The sequence below is a fragment of the Colletotrichum scovillei genome, assembly GCF_011075155.1.
Source record: "Colletotrichum scovillei strain TJNH1 chromosome Unknown Contig00014, whole genome shotgun sequence".
NCBI classification, from domain to species: Eukaryota; Fungi; Ascomycota; class Sordariomycetes; order Glomerellales; family Glomerellaceae; genus Colletotrichum; species Colletotrichum scovillei.
In genome coordinates, this window is record NW_023336272.1 from 146,864 (window position 1) to 165,847 (window position 18,984).

Consider the following 18,984-nt stretch of genomic DNA (forward strand, 5'->3'; position numbering starts at 1 on the left):
GAAATGACAAGAACACGGCGGTTATCAGGCCGGAGAACTCGGCATCGTAGGTGTTTATCAATATACCACAGAAGCCTCAGCATTCAATGGCACGGCCGCCGTGACTGCCGGTGATTGTAGAATGTGAGCCTGTTTCTCGCCCTACAGCGTTGTGGGTGCTTCGGCTAGTCGGTTGGTCATTTGTGAAGAAAGCGAGTTGATGCCGAGCGCGGCGGCCAACGTTGTGAACTTCAGGTGGCTCATCGGCTCTCGAGAGCACGCCGTACACTGCACACGGGTCGGCAAGAGGCGCAATGCGAGGAACGATCTTGTGGTTCGGTCGCAATCTTGGTGCAGCGAGAGATTATCGAATTCTGGCACCAGTGATCTAGTGTGGCAATGTCATGGAATGCAAGGCGAGGCGGGATGGCGTCAAAGTAGACCGAGATGTTGCGACAGCAGTGCCTGGAAGAGCTAGAATCGTTGAACAGGGCATTGGCCTGGGCGGCAGCAAAGGAATCGGGCATCTACGAGGAAGGGATGGATGCCTCACCACCTCCGATGGGAAGGGGCGCAAATCGGCATCAATTGCTGGGAGTATTGTGTACGGGAGCCTGGTTTTTGGAGGGTGAGTCGCGGCGGCTTGTGGAGATGACAACTTGTGAGAATTCATGTCTTTGATTGTGCGTCGGGAAGAGTGGGCGATCCCTATTTGCCTCTGCTCAGTATCTGAGTTCAATGTGTGAGGGATGGGTACCTTATGGTTAAAGTGGTCTTATCTCAGAGTTTGAAGTCGGGAAGTAACCCGAGTCAAGCTCGAAGAAGCAAGTTTGTATTGGGCTGCCGCGTCCTGGGTACACGTGAGGAGGAAAACATATTGTTTCGGCTGTGCGTCACTCGATTGAAAGGGAGCACCGTCTCTCGATCATGGCCCAAGCCACCCAAGTCACCCGGGTCTTGTCTCCTGCATTTATACCAAGCAGTGTCAACAGTCCATCATCGCCGTCACCGTCGCCATTTCGAATACCTTGACTAACCTAGTGCAGTGCATGGTCGACAAGGGAGCTAATGGAGAGAGACCAACGGGTAGCAGGCGAGATATTCTCCATCCGGAACGTCGCTCGAGCGAGCTGAGAAGGCCAACGAGCAGGCCGCCAACGCCACCGATGCCAACGCCAATGCCTTGACTTATCATCTGACGTTGCCTCATATGATCCTGCTTGATTTCTCTTGGATTGATGCAGCCATGTGCGCACATTTGTCGTGCATCCACCTTGAGTACGCACATGCATAACGGAGATGCGATACTGCGGTAGCGCCAGGAGTCAGTCAGGGCCGTGAGAGTGGGACATTTCAGGTTTGGCGCGTGAAGGGTGGTCCTGGGGCTGCCGCCTTGGACCCTGGCAGAACCACGACATTACCTTTTCCTGGGCACTGCAATCGCACCTGACTCTTGTGAGGTTGAAATAAGGTACGCGCTAATTGAAGGTTCGGGGGCGGGGTGACTGACCCGCCCAAGGTGGAGTGTGCCCTTGTGCCTGATAGGTACGTACTGGAAAATGAACCAACCCGGGCAGTTTTACGGTTGGTGCCTTCTACGCCTCTTTGACTCTAGTGGAAGACCGCGAGGCAATACCAGAGACACCATGGCGTTGGACTTTGGGGTAGTCGGTAGAAAAGGTGGGCCTGGAAGGCGGTCTGAGGTGGGCCACACAAACGGCCCTTCCACTTACATAATGTAAGTACCACCTCTGCAGGACCTCAAGACGAATCGTGCCCTCGGCCCCTTCTTCCTACTTCCACTTCCATACACTGCAAGGAACACTATCTCGTTGAATCTTCGTGCCAATCGAGCGGCTACCGCGCTCATGTGGATATCAATACATTGAGTAGGTACGTCTTCCAGTTGACTTCCGGTTTGGATTCTCCCTGCTCAATGGACCCGTCTGCCCTTTTACACTTTGCATATCCTGTTACCTTCAGTTACGTTCTCCGTTGCTCATTGGCACACACTTTGTTGCTGTTGACAACAGGTGTCAAATATCAGCACCATTCTTCCTCGTCCCAAGGGGCTGCCTCATGGAGCGCCCAACAGCGTATTCCGATTCTCGTGTCGTTGTCGTTTCTAGATCCGAGCGTTACTTGTCACATCTCCCCCCCGTTCTAACGCAACCCTCATGGACCAATATGCATCATCAACTTGATGCCAGACTTGATCCTCAGCTAGTTCAACAGCCTCCCATTCTCTCACAACAGCATTGGCAGCCTTCTGAAGAACAATCAAGAACCCCGCAATCAGTCCAGGTCATAGCAGAGGCCACACACAAGAAGAAGAACGAGAACAGCAACGAGGACAGCAACGAGGATAGCAACAGGGATGCCAACGGGGATGCAAATAGGGACACCAACGACGACACTCCTATTGCCCATACTACGCAGTTTATTCCCCCCCCTCGTATTCTTACTACCAATTGGTCGCCAGCTTCTGTCTCTCTGCTTCCACTCGTCCTGACTCCTTCACCGTCGTCTACGTCTTTATTCCAGCAATGTCAACAATGTCCTCCTCGGCAATCATGACGACGATGATGATGGGATTGATTCGGAGGGCAGTAGCAAGCTTTCCGACGCCGACGCCGACACCAGCCGCCATCATAACTCTCTCTCCATGGTCACCTACGATGCTGTCGTTGTTGCGTCTTTCGTCACGTCTTCGGGCGCCTCCGCTTCTCGCTGTGTTCTCACTGCTCTCATTCTTATCATAATTTCTGCCCGGCGTTCGGTTTCAAGTTCCTCATCTCCATACGATACTTCAGATCGTACAACATTACCACAAAAGCAAGCGCAGCAGTAATCACCCTTCCTGACCCTGCCACTATTGTTCAGCCCTATGCAAGGTTCGTTCGGCTCCTCGACCGGCTAAAACCCACACGCTCCTCGACGCCATCCAGCGCGAACTCTCTGAGCTCTGCCTTACCGACGTGGGCATGGGCATAAGCCATTGAGCCCGCACCATGTCACCGAGTTATGCACCTTCTCGAGAATGCCAACGCACGATTGTCGCAACTGCCGCAACGATTCGTCGGCATTTCCACACAAAAGGTGTCCGCAACCCCGTCTGCCCTGATTGAAACACTTCTCCCCATGGCCTGCGGCGTCGACCAGCGACCGCGACAGCATCAGGTGAATCATCCCGACGGCGAAAACGGAGACCGCGACAGTGTATGGAACCGGACAGCTGAGGCTATTTTCCATGCCGTCATCTCTCGAGTACCAAACTGGTGGGACGACCACAACTCCATCGCCACACCATCACGCACAACCATGGAGTCCTTTCTGGAGATGCGCAGTCTCGAGGACGATGTGAGTTTAACTTAAAAATCCGCTATTGCCCGTAAAGATCTGGATACCTTTTGAGGGATCTTCTCATGCCACTACATTGTGTGTCTGCTTCAGTGACTGACCAGAAAATTTGCTCGACGCTAGCTTTGTCCAAGACGTACGCTGCGCCCTCGACCGGCTTCTTTGCTCCCTCTTTCAGCGCCGCGGTGCCCGGCTCGATGCCCTCGAACCTACGGTAGAACGACTCAACAAAGCCGCATAATGTGTCCAGGGCCGCGGCAGAAGTCCACTTCATACCAAAAGATGCCGCCATTCCGTCTTTATCCCAAGCCAACGGCCCAACCCACGGATACCTTTCTTACCTCACCTTGCTTACTTCGCTACCTTGCTCACCTTACCTGACCGTTAACTCTGCACTTTATAGTAATCAGACTATGAGCCCGGCTTGCCTCGTACTCTATTTCGTAACCCTCCCGCGAGCTCAAACCTTATCGTCATCGCCCGAATGAACCCGTTGTAGCCAGACGACTCTTCCTCCACCTTCCCGGGTTTCCTCGTCTTCCATTCCGTAACCCTCCCGCGAGCTCAAAGTGTTGATCTTCAACTCTCATCTCCACGAGGTCCGGTACGTATGATTGAGACCTTTGGCCGCTTGTTAACAGGGTCTTTGGGCGTAATCGGCGTATTGAACGGCGACCTTGAAGTCGTGAGTGTTGGGAAGAAGCGAGGGAATGCAAGCCTTTTGGAGGAGTCGAACGCTGCTCGAGAGACTGTGGAAGGGGCCGCGAGGCCGCGACACAAGAGGCCACGGGAACGGAGAAGATGGCATGAGCCTCAACAGGCGCAATGCCTTTGTTGGACATTGGTCAATATTGTGACTATAAACGGCTCCAAGACGTTGGTACATCCGTCTTAGTCTTTCTCAGTCTTTCTCTTGCTCTGTATTTCTGACCTATTCATAGGCGAATATGAGGGAGACAGAAGTGGAAAGTACGCAGACATGCTTTGACGTCATCTAGGAGTTAAGAGGCGAGGTCTACTTGGATAGCGGCATACAATCGGAATTGGAAGCAATCAAGTCACTCGCTTCTACTTCGGGTGGCTGCCAGGGAGGCCTGGATTACCTCCAGACCACGCTGTGCCTCTCGCTAAGTAGGCAGCAGGGAGGTGCAAATGACTATTTTATAGTCATCACACAGCTAACCAACCAACTAGTAAAGGGCGAACACTGTCCTCCTCCAACCCCTCGACGCGCTCTCCAACGACCCTCGGCTCTTCCCTCAGCCCCTGACATCGGCTCCGTCAACATGTCTTCAGACCCTGGTTCAGACCATGCCGTCGTTTTGGCCTTGTACGAGGTGTACGCAGACATCCTCTGACGTCACCTAGCAGTTGATGGGTACGGCCTACTTGGCCGCTGGCATGGAATCGGCGCTGGAGGCAACCGAGTCTATCGCTTCCACTTCAGAAGGCTGCCAGGAATATCTGGCTTTTCCCAGATCACGTCCTGACTCTCACTAAGTAAGGGGAAGCGGCACGTCAACCAGGGGAGGAACTGCCCGTGCGTAGGAAGGCAACAGGCCGTATGGCCAGGTCATGTGCTTGGATGGGGCTGAGAGCATTTGCCAACTTGTATTTGAGGTGAAGTTGAGCTTTGTCGTATGATCGCAACAGGAGCATCAACGAGGATCGTTGAAGACGGTTATTGGAAGCGGGAAATGGGCACAAAGCCCGCCCTGAATTTAGAGGATGCAAGCGAGTGTGGACCTTGGTGATTACGTAGACAAAGATCAGTTGGAACTTGGTGAGGACATGGATGATTGAAGCCATCACGAAAATCTTGTTATTGAGCAAAGTCACCTCGAAGCTACCTAGAGTGAAGCAGAAAAGTGTACCTGAATGGCAGAATTGTTAAGTGACGACATCTTCTGCGTCACAGAGAGTGAACCTGAGGTTAGTAGAAGCGTTCGGAATGGGCTGCCGGCAGGCAAAGTCGGCTATTTTGTTACTTTTGAAAACCGAGAAAAAATAGCTTCTGTCCTGTACGTGCTGTAATTTTCCTGGGAAGGCTGTCGCGGCACAGCCTACTCCTCCTCCGCCCCCGTCTCCAAGGCTCCCTCTTACTCGTGGACGGACTTCTTATCTCGATTGACTCATCTGCATGGCCACTCTGTGCTTCACGGTCTGAGATGAGCAGTGACGACACAGTGGTCATGTCAATGGAGAAAATGAGTGTGTTCATGACCCAGTGGCCCACGAGTCTGGGAGCAAACGTGTCATCTCAAGGCCATCGACTGTTGAGTGACCAAGGAAAAGCAAGGACCTCCACGCTGGCAAGGCATCATCGTTTGCTCGTTGTTGCAGACGCACAAGAGCAGCCGCGTATAGACAGGCGAATGATTTATAAACAGACGGAAGGGTAGGACGACGAGGGGAAGGTGATATGCCAACCAGGGTCGTCGAAGTTGAGCCGGTGGAGGAGACCACGATTTCTACGCGGAATCGGACCTTGAGAGACCAGGAATTACCGTATCAGCTAGCTTAACCACCGCCCTGGAGCGGCAGGGACAGAATCAACAACAGATGGTAGATGTTGGTGTACACGTCAGCAGGGGAAGACTTTCAGCCGGCACGAAGCTCAATAATCGTGATGTCGAACTGCGAATGCATATGGCGGGAGGATGATGGTCAACAGAGCCCACGATTCCTGTGTTGGGTGTACATGAGTGGAAGGGCCGACCGTAAGGGCTCGACCACCTACCGAATCCCCTTCTCTGCCGTCAATGTTTCCGACAGTAGCTCCAATCCCTCCGTGAACTCAGAAAATCAGCTACATGGGCAGCTGGCAAGAAGAAGAAAGCAGAGAAAGCAGGCCAAAGTCGAAGGCAATAGCCACTGATTTCCTTACAAAAGGATGGGTATAGTCGCTCATGGGCCTCTAGGATGCATTGACATTGCTCCAGAATTACCTAGGAGGGCCGCGGTACTGAACATGTGTGCATTGGGCGAGAGCATGATGTCTTGCTGCGCGAGAACGCAGGTGATGGAGAAGAGGAAGCGGGACAGATAAAGAAGTGGTAATCTCATTGGACGCCGGGTGCATCAGTCTGATCAAGCACGTAAAGAAGGATCTTGTGGTCTGATGGGTTGGCACAGTTGTCTCGCAACGCCATCAGGGAAGATTCTCTCCATCTTTCCACCATGATGACATGTCCCGCCTGCTCGGAAGGCAAAGCACTCGTTTCAGCAAGCACCTCGTGCAATGCTTCATGCAATGCCTCAAGAAAGGATAGATAAGACATGCTCAAAAAGTGAGGTGACGCTTGGCTGTCAGTGGACCTGAGGTTGATGCCTCGGGTTTAGGACACACTGCACTGCACTGCACTGCACCTTCTGAAGTATGAGGTGAGTTAGGTCGGTGGAGTTGTTCAACATGGAGATGCAAATGGAAGGCAACATGTTTCTACGGAGTACCTTAGTCGACGGGACGTGACAAGACATTTTCACAGCTGAGAAAGGGACAGACGGCGGCTGCAGACTTGCTGCAATTTGCTGGCATGGGATGGTGCATTGGCAGTTCGGTAGTTGGAGGATGAGAAAATCTCCGTTGTAACCTGTCCCGGACAGAAGGACGTTGAATGAGGAAGAGAATATCCTTCCGGGTGGAGTCCTCAGTCAGTACTCGTCGAGTGTCAAGGTAGGTGAGGTGACCCTGAAAGTCGGCGTGTAAGGTGCCCACTGGAGCCGGCACGCCTGTAACTGACCGAAAACCAGTCATGTCAGTAACACCTTACGTAAGGTAGGTAGGTACTCCGTGACGTACATTAGTCCAGTCACGCCGGAAGCAAGTCAGTCCATGGCAGAACACGGAAGCCGCGACGTTCAATTAAGGTTGGCGACTACCTGAAGGTACCTTGTGCAGATAACCTGGCGTGGGTGGGGCGTCGACTGTCGACTCCAAAAGCTGCCGGGCGCACGGTTGGATTTGGCCTACTCACTCCAAAACCTACCACGGCCACGGTTGAAATTGGAGTTTGGCGGGGTTGTCTTTCAAGTTTCCACAATGTGGCACTCACCACCTCATTCATTCAACCAGACCCCCACGCCTTCTTCATTTAGCGCGTACCTTATTCCAACCTCTCAAGAGTCAGGCCCGTTTGCAGTCTCGGTCCCGGACAAGAGCAACATCGATGGAGACTTCCCGTCTCGATGACATGGAAGGCGCGAACCAGGGGACGCCTTCCACTGGTACCATGGTACCTACCTTAGCTTCCATTGCCTTCCATCGATAGACAGACACCTGAACACTGCGCAAGGTAAGGTAGGTACGCAAACTGCACCCTCCCTGATTGCTCTTTCGAAAGTTCCATCTCCCATCCCACCTGCTCTTCATGAATTGGGCAAATCGTCACCTCTGCCAACAATCAGACGCAGACGCAGTTCCTTCTTCATCAAGTGTTTCCGCATCTGTTCCTGCACCATGGCTTCCTGTCTCGGTTTGCACCAGCTCTCAACAGCAACAGCATCACCGCCAATATCGCCGCCAACGACCACCTCACTCGCGATTACTTCTCCTCTCTTGTGTTCTAGACATGAACAGATCCCAAGAGGCATGTTCCGGCATTGCGCCGCTCCAAGAGACAAAAGCTAACATTGGCCCACAGGTCCTCGCACCAACATCGTCGCTGCCTCACCGCCATCACTGCCAAGAACGGCCTGACCCCTCAACCTCCTCCTCCTGGAGCTAAAAGATCGTGAACGACCGGTGGCGAGACTGTGGTGGCAAAACGTTCTCCAAAGCGTCTTGCGACATTGGATGCCAACGTCGCGGGCACTCGCTGGGCACCTACTCCCTCGGATGGCAGTCACTCCACTACCGGGATTCCACAGCCGCGTGTCGCAACTCCCCGCGACCTGTTTCGCCGCTTCCGAGCATCCGCGGGCAAGCTCAAGCGGCTACGCGTATTCCAAGGCCAGCCGGCATGCGAATGAACAGCAGAGAATTCCGAACTCGCACGAAGGGTCTCAGCACTCTCCTCGGGCCAGCAGCCAGGCTCCATTCACCCAGAGCCAGTCCATATCTGCTCGTATGAACTCTGGATCACAATCAGTCTCTGTCTAATTGGAAGTCTGTTCGACCTCGAGGCCGCGGGCCCGCACAAGGGCCACTTACAGACCATACTTACGATAATCACTGCCTGCCCAACCTACTGTCGGAACCTCCCTTTTCCACCTCGCGCAGAATTTGATATAGTTCAATTGACCTCTTCGTCAACCCACGGTTCGGACCAATTACCCTGCGATAGGGAAACCATCAGTCTCCTTGGAGCAGTACCTGATTCCTCGTCCACCAAACTCGCAGGGCAATACAGTACATGGTTCTCCGTCCGAAGCGGCACCCGATTCAAATGTTCCGATACCCACTGCAGGCTAAGTCACCTTAATCTAGGAGACCATTGAACTGCCCAAAGACGTATTTGTCGGCCAGGTTTTTCATGCACCATGGCTTTTTGTGTTGGTTTGCAAGATCTTGCAACATCTCTACCACCACCATTGTCATCATTATGATTATCACCGCCGTCAATCAACATCCAGCAGTAAAGTTTTCCCTTTCGTCGTGTTTCGGCAGTCGGAGACGGAGAAGGCCCAGCCTCTCGTCAATGGCTCTGCCCACACAGAGAGCGCGCCCTTGACAAACATCAGCCACTCTCAGCCTGCTGGAGCCCTCTTGTCCTAGTCAAACGAGAACATCGTCGTGGGCTATAGCATCAAAGCAGAAGCATCAAGTTACGGTAAAAAGAAACGACAGTTTGTCAGGTCATTCTCAACGCGCACACCTGCTAATACGCTTTTTAGGCCAGAGTTCAGTCGAGGAGTCTTCCATCAACGACATCCCGTACCCTGAATTTCGTCTGCGCGCACTCTCCCAACGGCAAGGAGACATGGGTCCGACCACTCAGCTTTCGTCTAGAAGCACGTAAAGGCGCGGTGACGAGATGGTGAGAAATCAGACGCTCTACACGGCGCCACCGGCTGTGAGCATTGGCTGAGGACACCGTGTGCATGCCATGTTACCCTAACATACAATTGGAACCAGGACCTCCTGTCCTCTATACGCATCGACGACTTTTGCCTTCCCACCTGCTTCTCACTACATCACTGACCCATTGCGTAAATTGGGTTCATCGATTCTCGGCCACCATGTGCCGCAACAATAGCTCGACGGCATGTTGCCATTCTTTCGTAACATGATATGTCGTGTTCCACCACTGATAACTTTCTGATTGTGTTTAGCAAACCCTTGGCGACCTCATCGCCTAGTACGTCTCGAAGCCCAAAGAGCAACGCGACTTCCGCTGGTGTGTTCGTGTTCGTGCCATCATTTTGTATTCCCCGCACTGTCGACGATTCCTCTCCTCCGATGCCGACCGTTAGTCCACCACCTCCACCTTCACGACAAGCTGATACCCCGTATCTAAGCTTATTACAGCAAACTCGTGCATGATTCGGTCTGGGCCTTTGTCACTCTCCACTTTGACAGTGTCGTGAGCCACCGCGCAACAAAGTGGGTGACGAATGTACGCCATTGGGCGTTCATTACTTGGTGCCCCGTCTCATGCTGATAATGGGATGAGGACATGACAGCGACTTATGAGACCGGTGTCGTTGATGCTGCCGAGCTGAAGATACTCCTGGAGCTTGGCAAGAGTAACCCGTGGCAGAGAGGTGAGACGCCTCGCATTATATACTCCCATCGGTTACAAATATTTGGCTGGCACTTACCTCCTAACTCAGGACCATCCTAGGAAGGACTATTCGATGCGCCGGTTAACCTGGTGAGCACACTATTGCTGGAGACGGTTCTCATGGGACATCGTCAGGTCCCTGAGACGATGGCCGTCAAGACAATGGTGCCGTTGAGCGGCGAGACTTTTCTGTACGTCCAACTCACCCGCCATCCCGATGTAGCCATTGACCAATCTTCCAACTCTCAAGCCGTCAGCAGCATACCCGTCAGATCCCCCGGCAGGGCCATCAAATGATCCCAGCCGCCCGGGCTTTTCAACCATAGCCATGTCCGCCCCAAACGACAATACTCTCTGCGCGGCGAACAACATCGTCTGGGCAAGTCAGGCAGACGACCTAGCCTTCAACTCAGCCCTTGACTCCTATGCCGGCGATGATGGCAACGATCCAATCGAACCTCCGCCACAGGATACCCCTGCGGTGTACTCAGCTCCCGCAGTCTCTACATGGAATGCCGGTCTGTCACCGTCGCCGCCGCCCCTCATCAGCCTCAGCATCCCGTCTCCAGCTCTCCAATTTTCCGACTTCCCGACTTCCCGACTCCACGGTTTTCTTCTCCTCTGCACCTCGCAATACCGCCGGCCAGTATCGTAGGCAATAGCACCATAGTATCCGGATTCGGAAGTCTACTTCCATCTCGAATGGGTTGGAAGCTTCTCTTTCCTTCTTTCTTCCTCAATACTTCACACTTCAGACAGTATCGCAAAATTCCCCCGACATTGCTCTTCACTTTTGATCGTCAGACCACCTGGCCACGACGTATACTGCGCTGTCCAATCTTTTAAGACTCTGGAGAATGCACTTGAAGATTTTACTCATTCGCCATCCTCCCCATCCTTCCCGTCCTCTCCGTCCTCTCCGTCCTCTCCGTCCTTCCCGAATACCCCAAGTCTAGGAACACCACAACTAGGCCAAAAACCGAGGCATCACCACGAAGAGCTCAAAGTAGGCCTCGTGCTGCAACATCTTATGCGTCACCCGGCGTCAAGTCAACTCTTTCGAAATCTGTTTCTTCTCCCCGCGACTCGCTTCGTACAAGCCCTCCATTCTTTCCGCCCTCCCCGTCCTCTTGTGACCCAAATGTTCTGTACATCTCCCTACACGTCTACCAAAACGGACGGTTCTACCCCGGACCACCTGAGAATGCAGAAATACCAGATGGAGGCCTCGAGCACTACGGTACAGGACCTGGATTGGGAAAGAATTTGATCGGATGACATGCTCAGGGAATGGGGGATGGCGAGTACACTGCCGCCTTCCAAAAAATCATCATGCCCATCGCCGAGGAGTTCAACCCCGACTTGGTCGTTCCCATTCCCTCATCCTCCTCATCCTCGTGGAAGGCTTTCAAGCTATTATCTCCGATGGATTAGGACGACTTTCAGAAAGTTCCACCCCCCGCACTTTAATTCCTTGTTCTGAAGGACAGAAATACAAGCGCTGAACCTGACGCAAAGTTTGACTTGGATATGGGGGCTCAAACCGTGGCGACTGTGCTACGAGGTCCACGTCGTAAGTCCTCCTTCTCTGCCACCTGACGTCGACACTGCGTGATTCTCAATCCAACTGACTTCCCGACTGGAGCAGACACCCCAACCTCTTGTTTTCGTTTACGTATGGTCGCAGATGCCAATAAGACCAGCTAACAGACAACTTTATGTTGCCATGCCACACCGGATGGCTTTCGAGATCGTCCGATACGGAGCATCACGGCCTAAGATGTGGACGAGCGAGCACACAGTTGGATTGACCAGTCGACCTCCCGTCCCTGAGATCGCTCGCCAGTGATCCCATTAGGACAATTTGGGCAGGAGACGGTCGGGAGTGTGTTTTTTATAACATTTCACAGCCAAGAGTTGCTACGTGCTATTCGCAATGGCCACAATCACCGTTCCTTTTCGAGATTTTGCTGCGCACATGATCAAGCAAATCCTTCTTCAACATAGGCCCGATCGCTGCTTATCTCTTGTCAAAGCGGCCATTGGTCGAACACACAGTCCTCAGGCGTTTCTCGGCCTGATGAATAATCACAATGCAGCAATCTACCCACAGCCGTGATACAGGACAGTCAAGCCCAGTGCCATTGCATCATACTTCCTCTACAGCGCCTATTGCATAAATCTTGGACTCTGCATCGCTCCGCTTGGATCCGAGAACCTAGATATTGCAGCAAAGATCAATTACAACCAAAAGAAGGCCTTGGATTTCGGTGACCTCGCGCCTTTTTTAAGTTCTGTGTGAAGAAGGGGAATCATTTGTGTAAGCTTCCCCTGATGGACGGCTGAGGCCCGGCTCAATGAACCACCCAAGAAAAAGGCTGGAATGGCGAAGAGAGAAGGACACATGGATGTTATCGGACATGGTCGATTCACTGGCAGGCCCAAGTAAAACATCGGGGGAACGTATCGCTCCTTGTACTATATCTTATTCCACTGGACTGGTTGTCAACTGAAGGATTGATTTGGTGACACGGTCCAAGTAAACAGCCCGAGTGTATGTTATCCTGATTTCCAAGCTGGCCCTTCTGGCTAATTCACCCTTCTCTGCTTCTCTCCATAGCGGCTTGACGATCCGGATACTGGCGTCCTGCCTCGCCTGCGTGTCTCGGACAGGCCACACCCATCCCGGTTCTCACAACGGACGTCAAGTCCAAGGGCTAGAGGTCTCCGAAGTTTCACTAGAAACCTCGACGAGCTTTGTATAGTAATGAACTTCATCGAGATCCACATCGCCAAACGCAAACTCTGCCAGCCGTTGACTCTGACGCGATTGAGATTTCGATTCCAGGAACAAACCCTGTATGGCCCCGTGGAACAGGAAACATCTTTGCGACAAGGCATGCAGCTGTTAATTGCGTTTTATAAAAGCTTCGAGAAAATCATTAGGGCAGGTTTTCAGAGAGCTTGTCTCGGTCTGCGCCATACTTCAATTTTCACAAGTCCCTTGATGCTTTCCAATTCAATTTCACAAAAAGACGATAAGTCAAACCCCCCACTTCCCGGCACCCCCCTGTTTCTGGCACCCACAAAAACGCGAAAATCCACCACAACGCAATGCCCACCCCCAACCTCCTTTTATCACAACATTTTCAATTCGAGTCCAAATGGGCTCATTTTTTGCACATACCTTCTTCTATATCTAATGCCTCAATATACCGAAGATCAGCTTCGTCAGGCTCTCGAGGACATCTCAAACGGCAAGAGTCAAAAGAGAGCCTCATTGGAGTATGGGATACCACGATCAACCCTCCAACTACGTCTCCAAGGTGGTCAGACTAGGAAAGTGGCTTTTGCTGACTGGCAGAGGCTGTCTCCTGACCAGGAGAGTAAGCTGGCACAATGGGTTCGCATTCAGGCTTCGCTGGGCCTCGCACCAACGCACCAACAGGTGAAGGAATTCGCAGAGCGAGTTCTGGCTGCTGCTGGGGATACCAAACCATTAGGAAAAGGCTGGATCTATGCCTTCGTGAGAAGGAACCCTATCATTAAGGTTCAGAGAAGTCGTTCCATCGATTCTAGACGCGTTAATGGGGCATCTACTGAGGTCATTAGGAACTGGTTTAAGTTCCTTGCTATCCCTGAGATCAAGGACATCAAACCAGCCAACAGATATAATATGGATGAGACTGGCATCCTCGAGGGTCAGGAGCTAATGGGTTAGTGCTGGGCATGGCTGAGACGACGTCTGTTCGCAAGAAACAACCTGGGTCGAGGGCATGGGTCTCTATCATTGAGTGTATCTCAGCCTTGGGTAGGGCACTTCGTCCTCTTATCATTTTCAAGGGAAGACGGTCCAACAACAGTGGTTTCCATTACATCTGGTTCCATACGATGGGTGGGAGTTTACAGCAACAGATAATGGCTGGACTACAGACTTAACTGCCATTGAATGGTTAGAGAAGGTGTTTATCCCACAGACTATGCCCGAGGCTGAGGGCGAGGCTCGACTGTTGATTGTGGATGGGCATGGAGTCATACGACGACAGACTTCATGTGGAATTGCTATATTAACAATATCCATTTACTGTTCTTACCACCACACTCCTCTCATGTCCTCCAGCCACTTGACCAGTCTGTCTTCAGCCCTGTTAAGTCAGCCTATCGGAAGGAGCTCGGTTACTTGTCTCAATGGAACGACTCTACCATTATAGGTAAAAGGAACTTCCTGGACTGTTACCAGAAGGCTCGACTTGCTGGTCTATCAGTCTCGAACATCAGAAGTGGTTGGAAGTGGACTGGTCTACACCCTGTAGCGATGGTTAAGCCCTGATGAACCCTATGGTATTACCTGAGCCTTCTGCCCACCACACCCAAACCAACCAGTCGGGGCAAAAGCGATGCCATAATGGTCAACAAACTACCCCTGTTGAGCCATGGGATTCTGCTTCCTCTGCAGTGGTCTGGTCGACACCCAGGAAGCTGGCAGAGCTCAGCGGTCAACTGCACTTATACACCCAACTCGACAATGATACCAGCACTCAACGGCTGCTGTTCAGGAAGGTGAAAAAGCTTCACAGAGCAGGCCTGGCAACTGGCAGCTGCCCAGCAGCAGCTGGCTCACCTGAGGGCTCAAGTTACCAACGCTGCAGTTAGGAAGAGAGATCGATCCCAACACGAAGTTTGCGAACATCAGGGATATCCATCGGGCTCAAATCGAAGCGGGTGAAAAGGAGGTTATTACGGCTGAATCCAGCGACTCTGAATGCCCTAGTGAGGCTGGCAGTTGTATTGTAGTGGGTGTGGTTGAGGATCAATAGTTAATAGTAATGAGGAGGTTGGGTTGTGATCCCATCGTTTTTGTGGGTGCCAGAAACAGGGGGGTGCCAGGAAGTGGGGGGTTTGACTTACTGGGCTTTTTAGTGCGGGCAAGATAGGAGTCAGAGAAAACATTAATCATCATGTAAGTTCCCAGCGTTGCGTCCAACCCTTCCTGGCGGATCCACGTAATACACTCATTAGCTCGGGCTACCAATCATGAAGGATAGACTTTGCGCTTCGTTGACATTGCCCTCCACCATCTCCATCGTTGTGCCTCATCTCTCTGTTACCAAAGTTTCTAATTCTTATTCCCTTGGGGCGGTTTTACGTCGATTACGGTCTACCTGTGTTTGTTTTCGGTCTGAAAGGCCCGTTGATCCCAGTGATGACGGGTAAGGTGAAGACTGGAGACGAAAGCGAGGACACCTACTGACAGTTGGACGCGATCTATTGAGCCACTGGCCACCCAATCCTAATAGAGCTCAGTCATTCTCAACCAATCCATTGTGATCCCAAAGGCGACTATCTTTTCGGCAGGATATGCCAGTAAAGAAAGCAACGGGAACGTATTCCCCAGGGCTGAGTCTTGTGCTTCTCATCAGCCTTCTTGGTGTTTCAACTCACAGGTTCTCTCGCATCATAGATGCTGGCCAAAGGCCTGAAAATCCTAAACAGGCTAGATTCTCGGTGCTTTCTGTGAATTTGAAGCACCTCGTTTGCTAATTTCTCGTCAGGAATCGAGAGATTTGCAATAAGATACCTGAAGGTAGCCGTGGACCTGAGTGTCAAACTGTAAGCTGTCGTCGTCGTAACCAGGTGTAAGCTTGGTATACTTATCGTTAGCGGGGGTCTGAGATACCCTTCTGTTGTAGGAAACATCTGGCATCCTGGACTGGTAAACAGAAGATTCATTTTGAATGCAAGTGATTGTCTACGAAGGTCACGGCTGTTCAAGTGGCTGTAAGCGGCTTTGATTATCCTTTCAACACGACTGAACGTCCGTTCAAGGTGCTGATGTTGTTTATTTGCTCATATCCGAAGTAATATGTGTGTTGCATCCGAGGATAGACTCAAATCGATGTCAAATGGTCACGACTTAAAGTGAGATCATTGAGAGGGATGAATGGGTGTAGAAAGGGCGGTTGTTCTTGATTCATGTTGGCTCCGAAAGATACGAACAGGGACAAAACCTGATTTGCTACGAGTGAAGCCGAGAAAAATGAGTATCTAGGATTGGACTGGACATTTGATCCTGTGCCGCATAACTCCACAGAACTCGCGATCAAAATTCAAAAATCTAGAAACAGTGTTGAATCTTTCGTCTAGACGATACTCCCAACTCCCGGTTCTTCGCAATCCAAAACAACACGAAGTGAACACGCCCGGGAATCTGAGACCAGCTCTAGTTGACCTCGCAGAGCAATCAATATCTTCAATGTCTCCAAGAATTTAAATGAAGGGCAATTAGAGACTCATTGATATATATCGTTCTGCGGCTGACGCCTAGACTGTTGCTGTGATGGTTGATCAACGACGATATGTTGCTCTGTTGCGGTTGTTGGTATACACGTCAGCAGGGCAAAGCCTCCTGATAGTTGGAAAAACAAACACTCGTATATCGAACTGTGTATGTATACGGGAAGAGAAACCTGGTAGGCAGAGCCCATGATTCCTCCGTTGCGTGTAACTAGGTGGGAGAACCGTTTGTCTCGGCCCGACCATCTTCGAAATCCCCCTTTTCTGCCGGTTGTATTGGAACATTTATTGCTGCCTCTTTCTGATATATTTTGTGACGCGAGAAAGAATGTGGTGACTTCAGCTTTTACTGTGTATTGTGTCTGCCTTGAGCCGAAGATTGGGTTTCTCGTTGTTCGCGAGGCTCCCAAGAGCGAGCTCTAACGTGAGCCGTCGACAAATTTGGCTTTGTCGCGCACACTAGACGTCGTATTTTACCTCAAAAAGGGACATCATCTAACAAAACAGTTGCCCGAGAGCGCTTATATATGAGCGGCCAATACTGGCTGCGTCCACGGCGGCGGCAGCAGCAGCAGCAACGAAAAGTGGTGTTGGGGCTGGAGCGTGGCCAAGGGTATACCTGCTAGGTTGCGGCGCTGGATTAGACAGGAGAATCACCTCCGCTCTGGAAAGCCATGAACGAAGCACTTTTTGTCGTCTGATTAGTTGCACTACAAGACGTCTTTGCGAATTAGAGTCTCAGCAGTGGTCATGTGTTCTGATCATAAAGCTCAACTGAGATGGGTTTTCGCTGGGATAAGACCACGACTAGGCCTTTGGCGTACACCGTCGTGATATGTGTAGCAGCCTATTACCCCTGGCCTTAGGTTTATGACTCAGCGTTCTCATCATGGGGCGAAGGTACCGTCCAAAGATCTCTTCCGACAGCTGCGCTCGGCTCTATGTTGCTGCCCTTGCTAGCACTTGCAACCATGAATGGTTTTATTCAATGAGGTACGACGAGACGCTACGTCAGTATCTAAACGCAGACCGCACTGGTGCAGACATCAGGTCCCACGCATGCTGGTCACACCCTCTGAGAGAAGACGGGCCCGACTTTGGAGTTGGCGTCGACTTCTTCTCAAGCACATCAAATGCTCCCATCCTTATATACAACTTATGTCAGAAGTGAACTTGAGCAACTCGGCTGCGCATCAATCGATCCATTCTGTTAGTCTCGGTCATGTGGCACCTTTTGAATGGATATCTCTTCTTTGTTTATTTGAATGAATATCCGCTTTGACCGCCTCTTGGATGCGGCTGGATTGGTTATCGATTTGGCTGTGCGTGGTCATCTCGGGGTACCAGCTTACATCAGGGAGAAGATGAGTGATTTTATCCAGCAGCCACAGCGTCATCACTCAAGTTTGGGTTCCTTCAGGGTTACTTCTCTATATCAAGTCATACTTCACGTGGTAATGAGCCACTGCCCTATATACTCATGCTCTTAGCGAAGGGCACCTTTAGGCTGCTGTAATTCTTCTCCGAAGACCCAACTATTCTCGCTCTGAGACATGTGTGCGGACGAAGAGAAAACGAATCAGGGTTTTGAACAGGACAGTAAACCGTATTATCTAATACTCGTCAAAAGAGACTTAAGCAGGGCCTTACGCTATACAGAATCGATAGTCTTTCTCAAAGTTGTAATCACTCGTCGGGCCATCGACACAAGCCACAGTGAGATTGACAAGAGTATTTAGATGTTTGACGGCCTCACAAGAGTGCTTCAGAGAATATTTGAGAAACAAGAGGTACCTTTCAATGACTTCCCTTGTTTCTCATGCTTGTATCTCATGCGTGTATTCAATAGGTTGGGAGTCCATATATATGATTACTGGCTAGTCATTTTCGTGATCAAAGGCTTTCAGAACCATGCAGATTCAGCGCTAGTGCAAGATCCGGGATCGGTGCTGTCTTCATAACTCTCAATTCCCATCTTCCGGTATGACTATTCTCCCAACATGAGTATGTTCCAAGCGTGGTTGAGGCTAACGTGACTGAGATTTTCAGCTGTGATTAGAATGGTCGATTATGCTAGAGAGAATATCATAGTCCGTCTATTCGTCCCATCAGATCCTCGGTCGCACGTTATATTCTTTAAGTGCGCAATGCGGTGCATCTTGTATTCAGCTCAACAGTTTAGGTTGATCTGTTTTATTTCCGGAGGGTATGCAACCATCCTATATCTATATCGACCAGAGCTTCATCAACCCTATGGTCTGAATAGTCAGCCTTGAAGACGGCGATCCGAGATAGTTTAGTCGTGCGACTACAAGAGGGTCATTATTTACTCTTACGTCGTTCTGCATCATTGAAGATATAGTGAAGATCTGGAGTACCTGATCCTGAGTTTTATTCCGTGACCTCTACAGTTGCGCCCGAGCCTTGTGTTAAGCATTGATCGTTCTTTAAGATGATACTGCAAACAATAACATCGCAGAGGTTGGTGGGCTTCAGGTACCACCATTGTACCAGAGATCTTAATCTTGTGCGAGCGGCATTGCTGCTGAGCCCCATTCAGTACTCAGATCGCCTAAAACTGCAGCGAACGGGTTATTCTCACTATATCTTTCTGAGACCTAAGTCT

The 18,984-nt window shown here is 51.2% G+C and overlaps 1 protein-coding gene across 1 annotated transcript; it reads left to right on the top strand.

Annotated features, from left to right (window-relative positions):
* Positions 1 to 10,180: 10,180 nt before the first annotated feature.
* On the top strand, positions 10,181 to 10,862 carry HER10_EVM0003839 (uncharacterized protein). The gene has a single exon (XM_035473502.1). The coding sequence runs from the start codon at positions 10,393 to 10,395 to the stop codon at positions 10,717 to 10,719; it is 327 nt and encodes a 108-aa protein (XP_035325788.1). The 5' UTR covers positions 10,181 to 10,392; the 3' UTR covers positions 10,720 to 10,862.
* Positions 10,863 to 18,984: the final 8,122 nt, after the last annotated feature.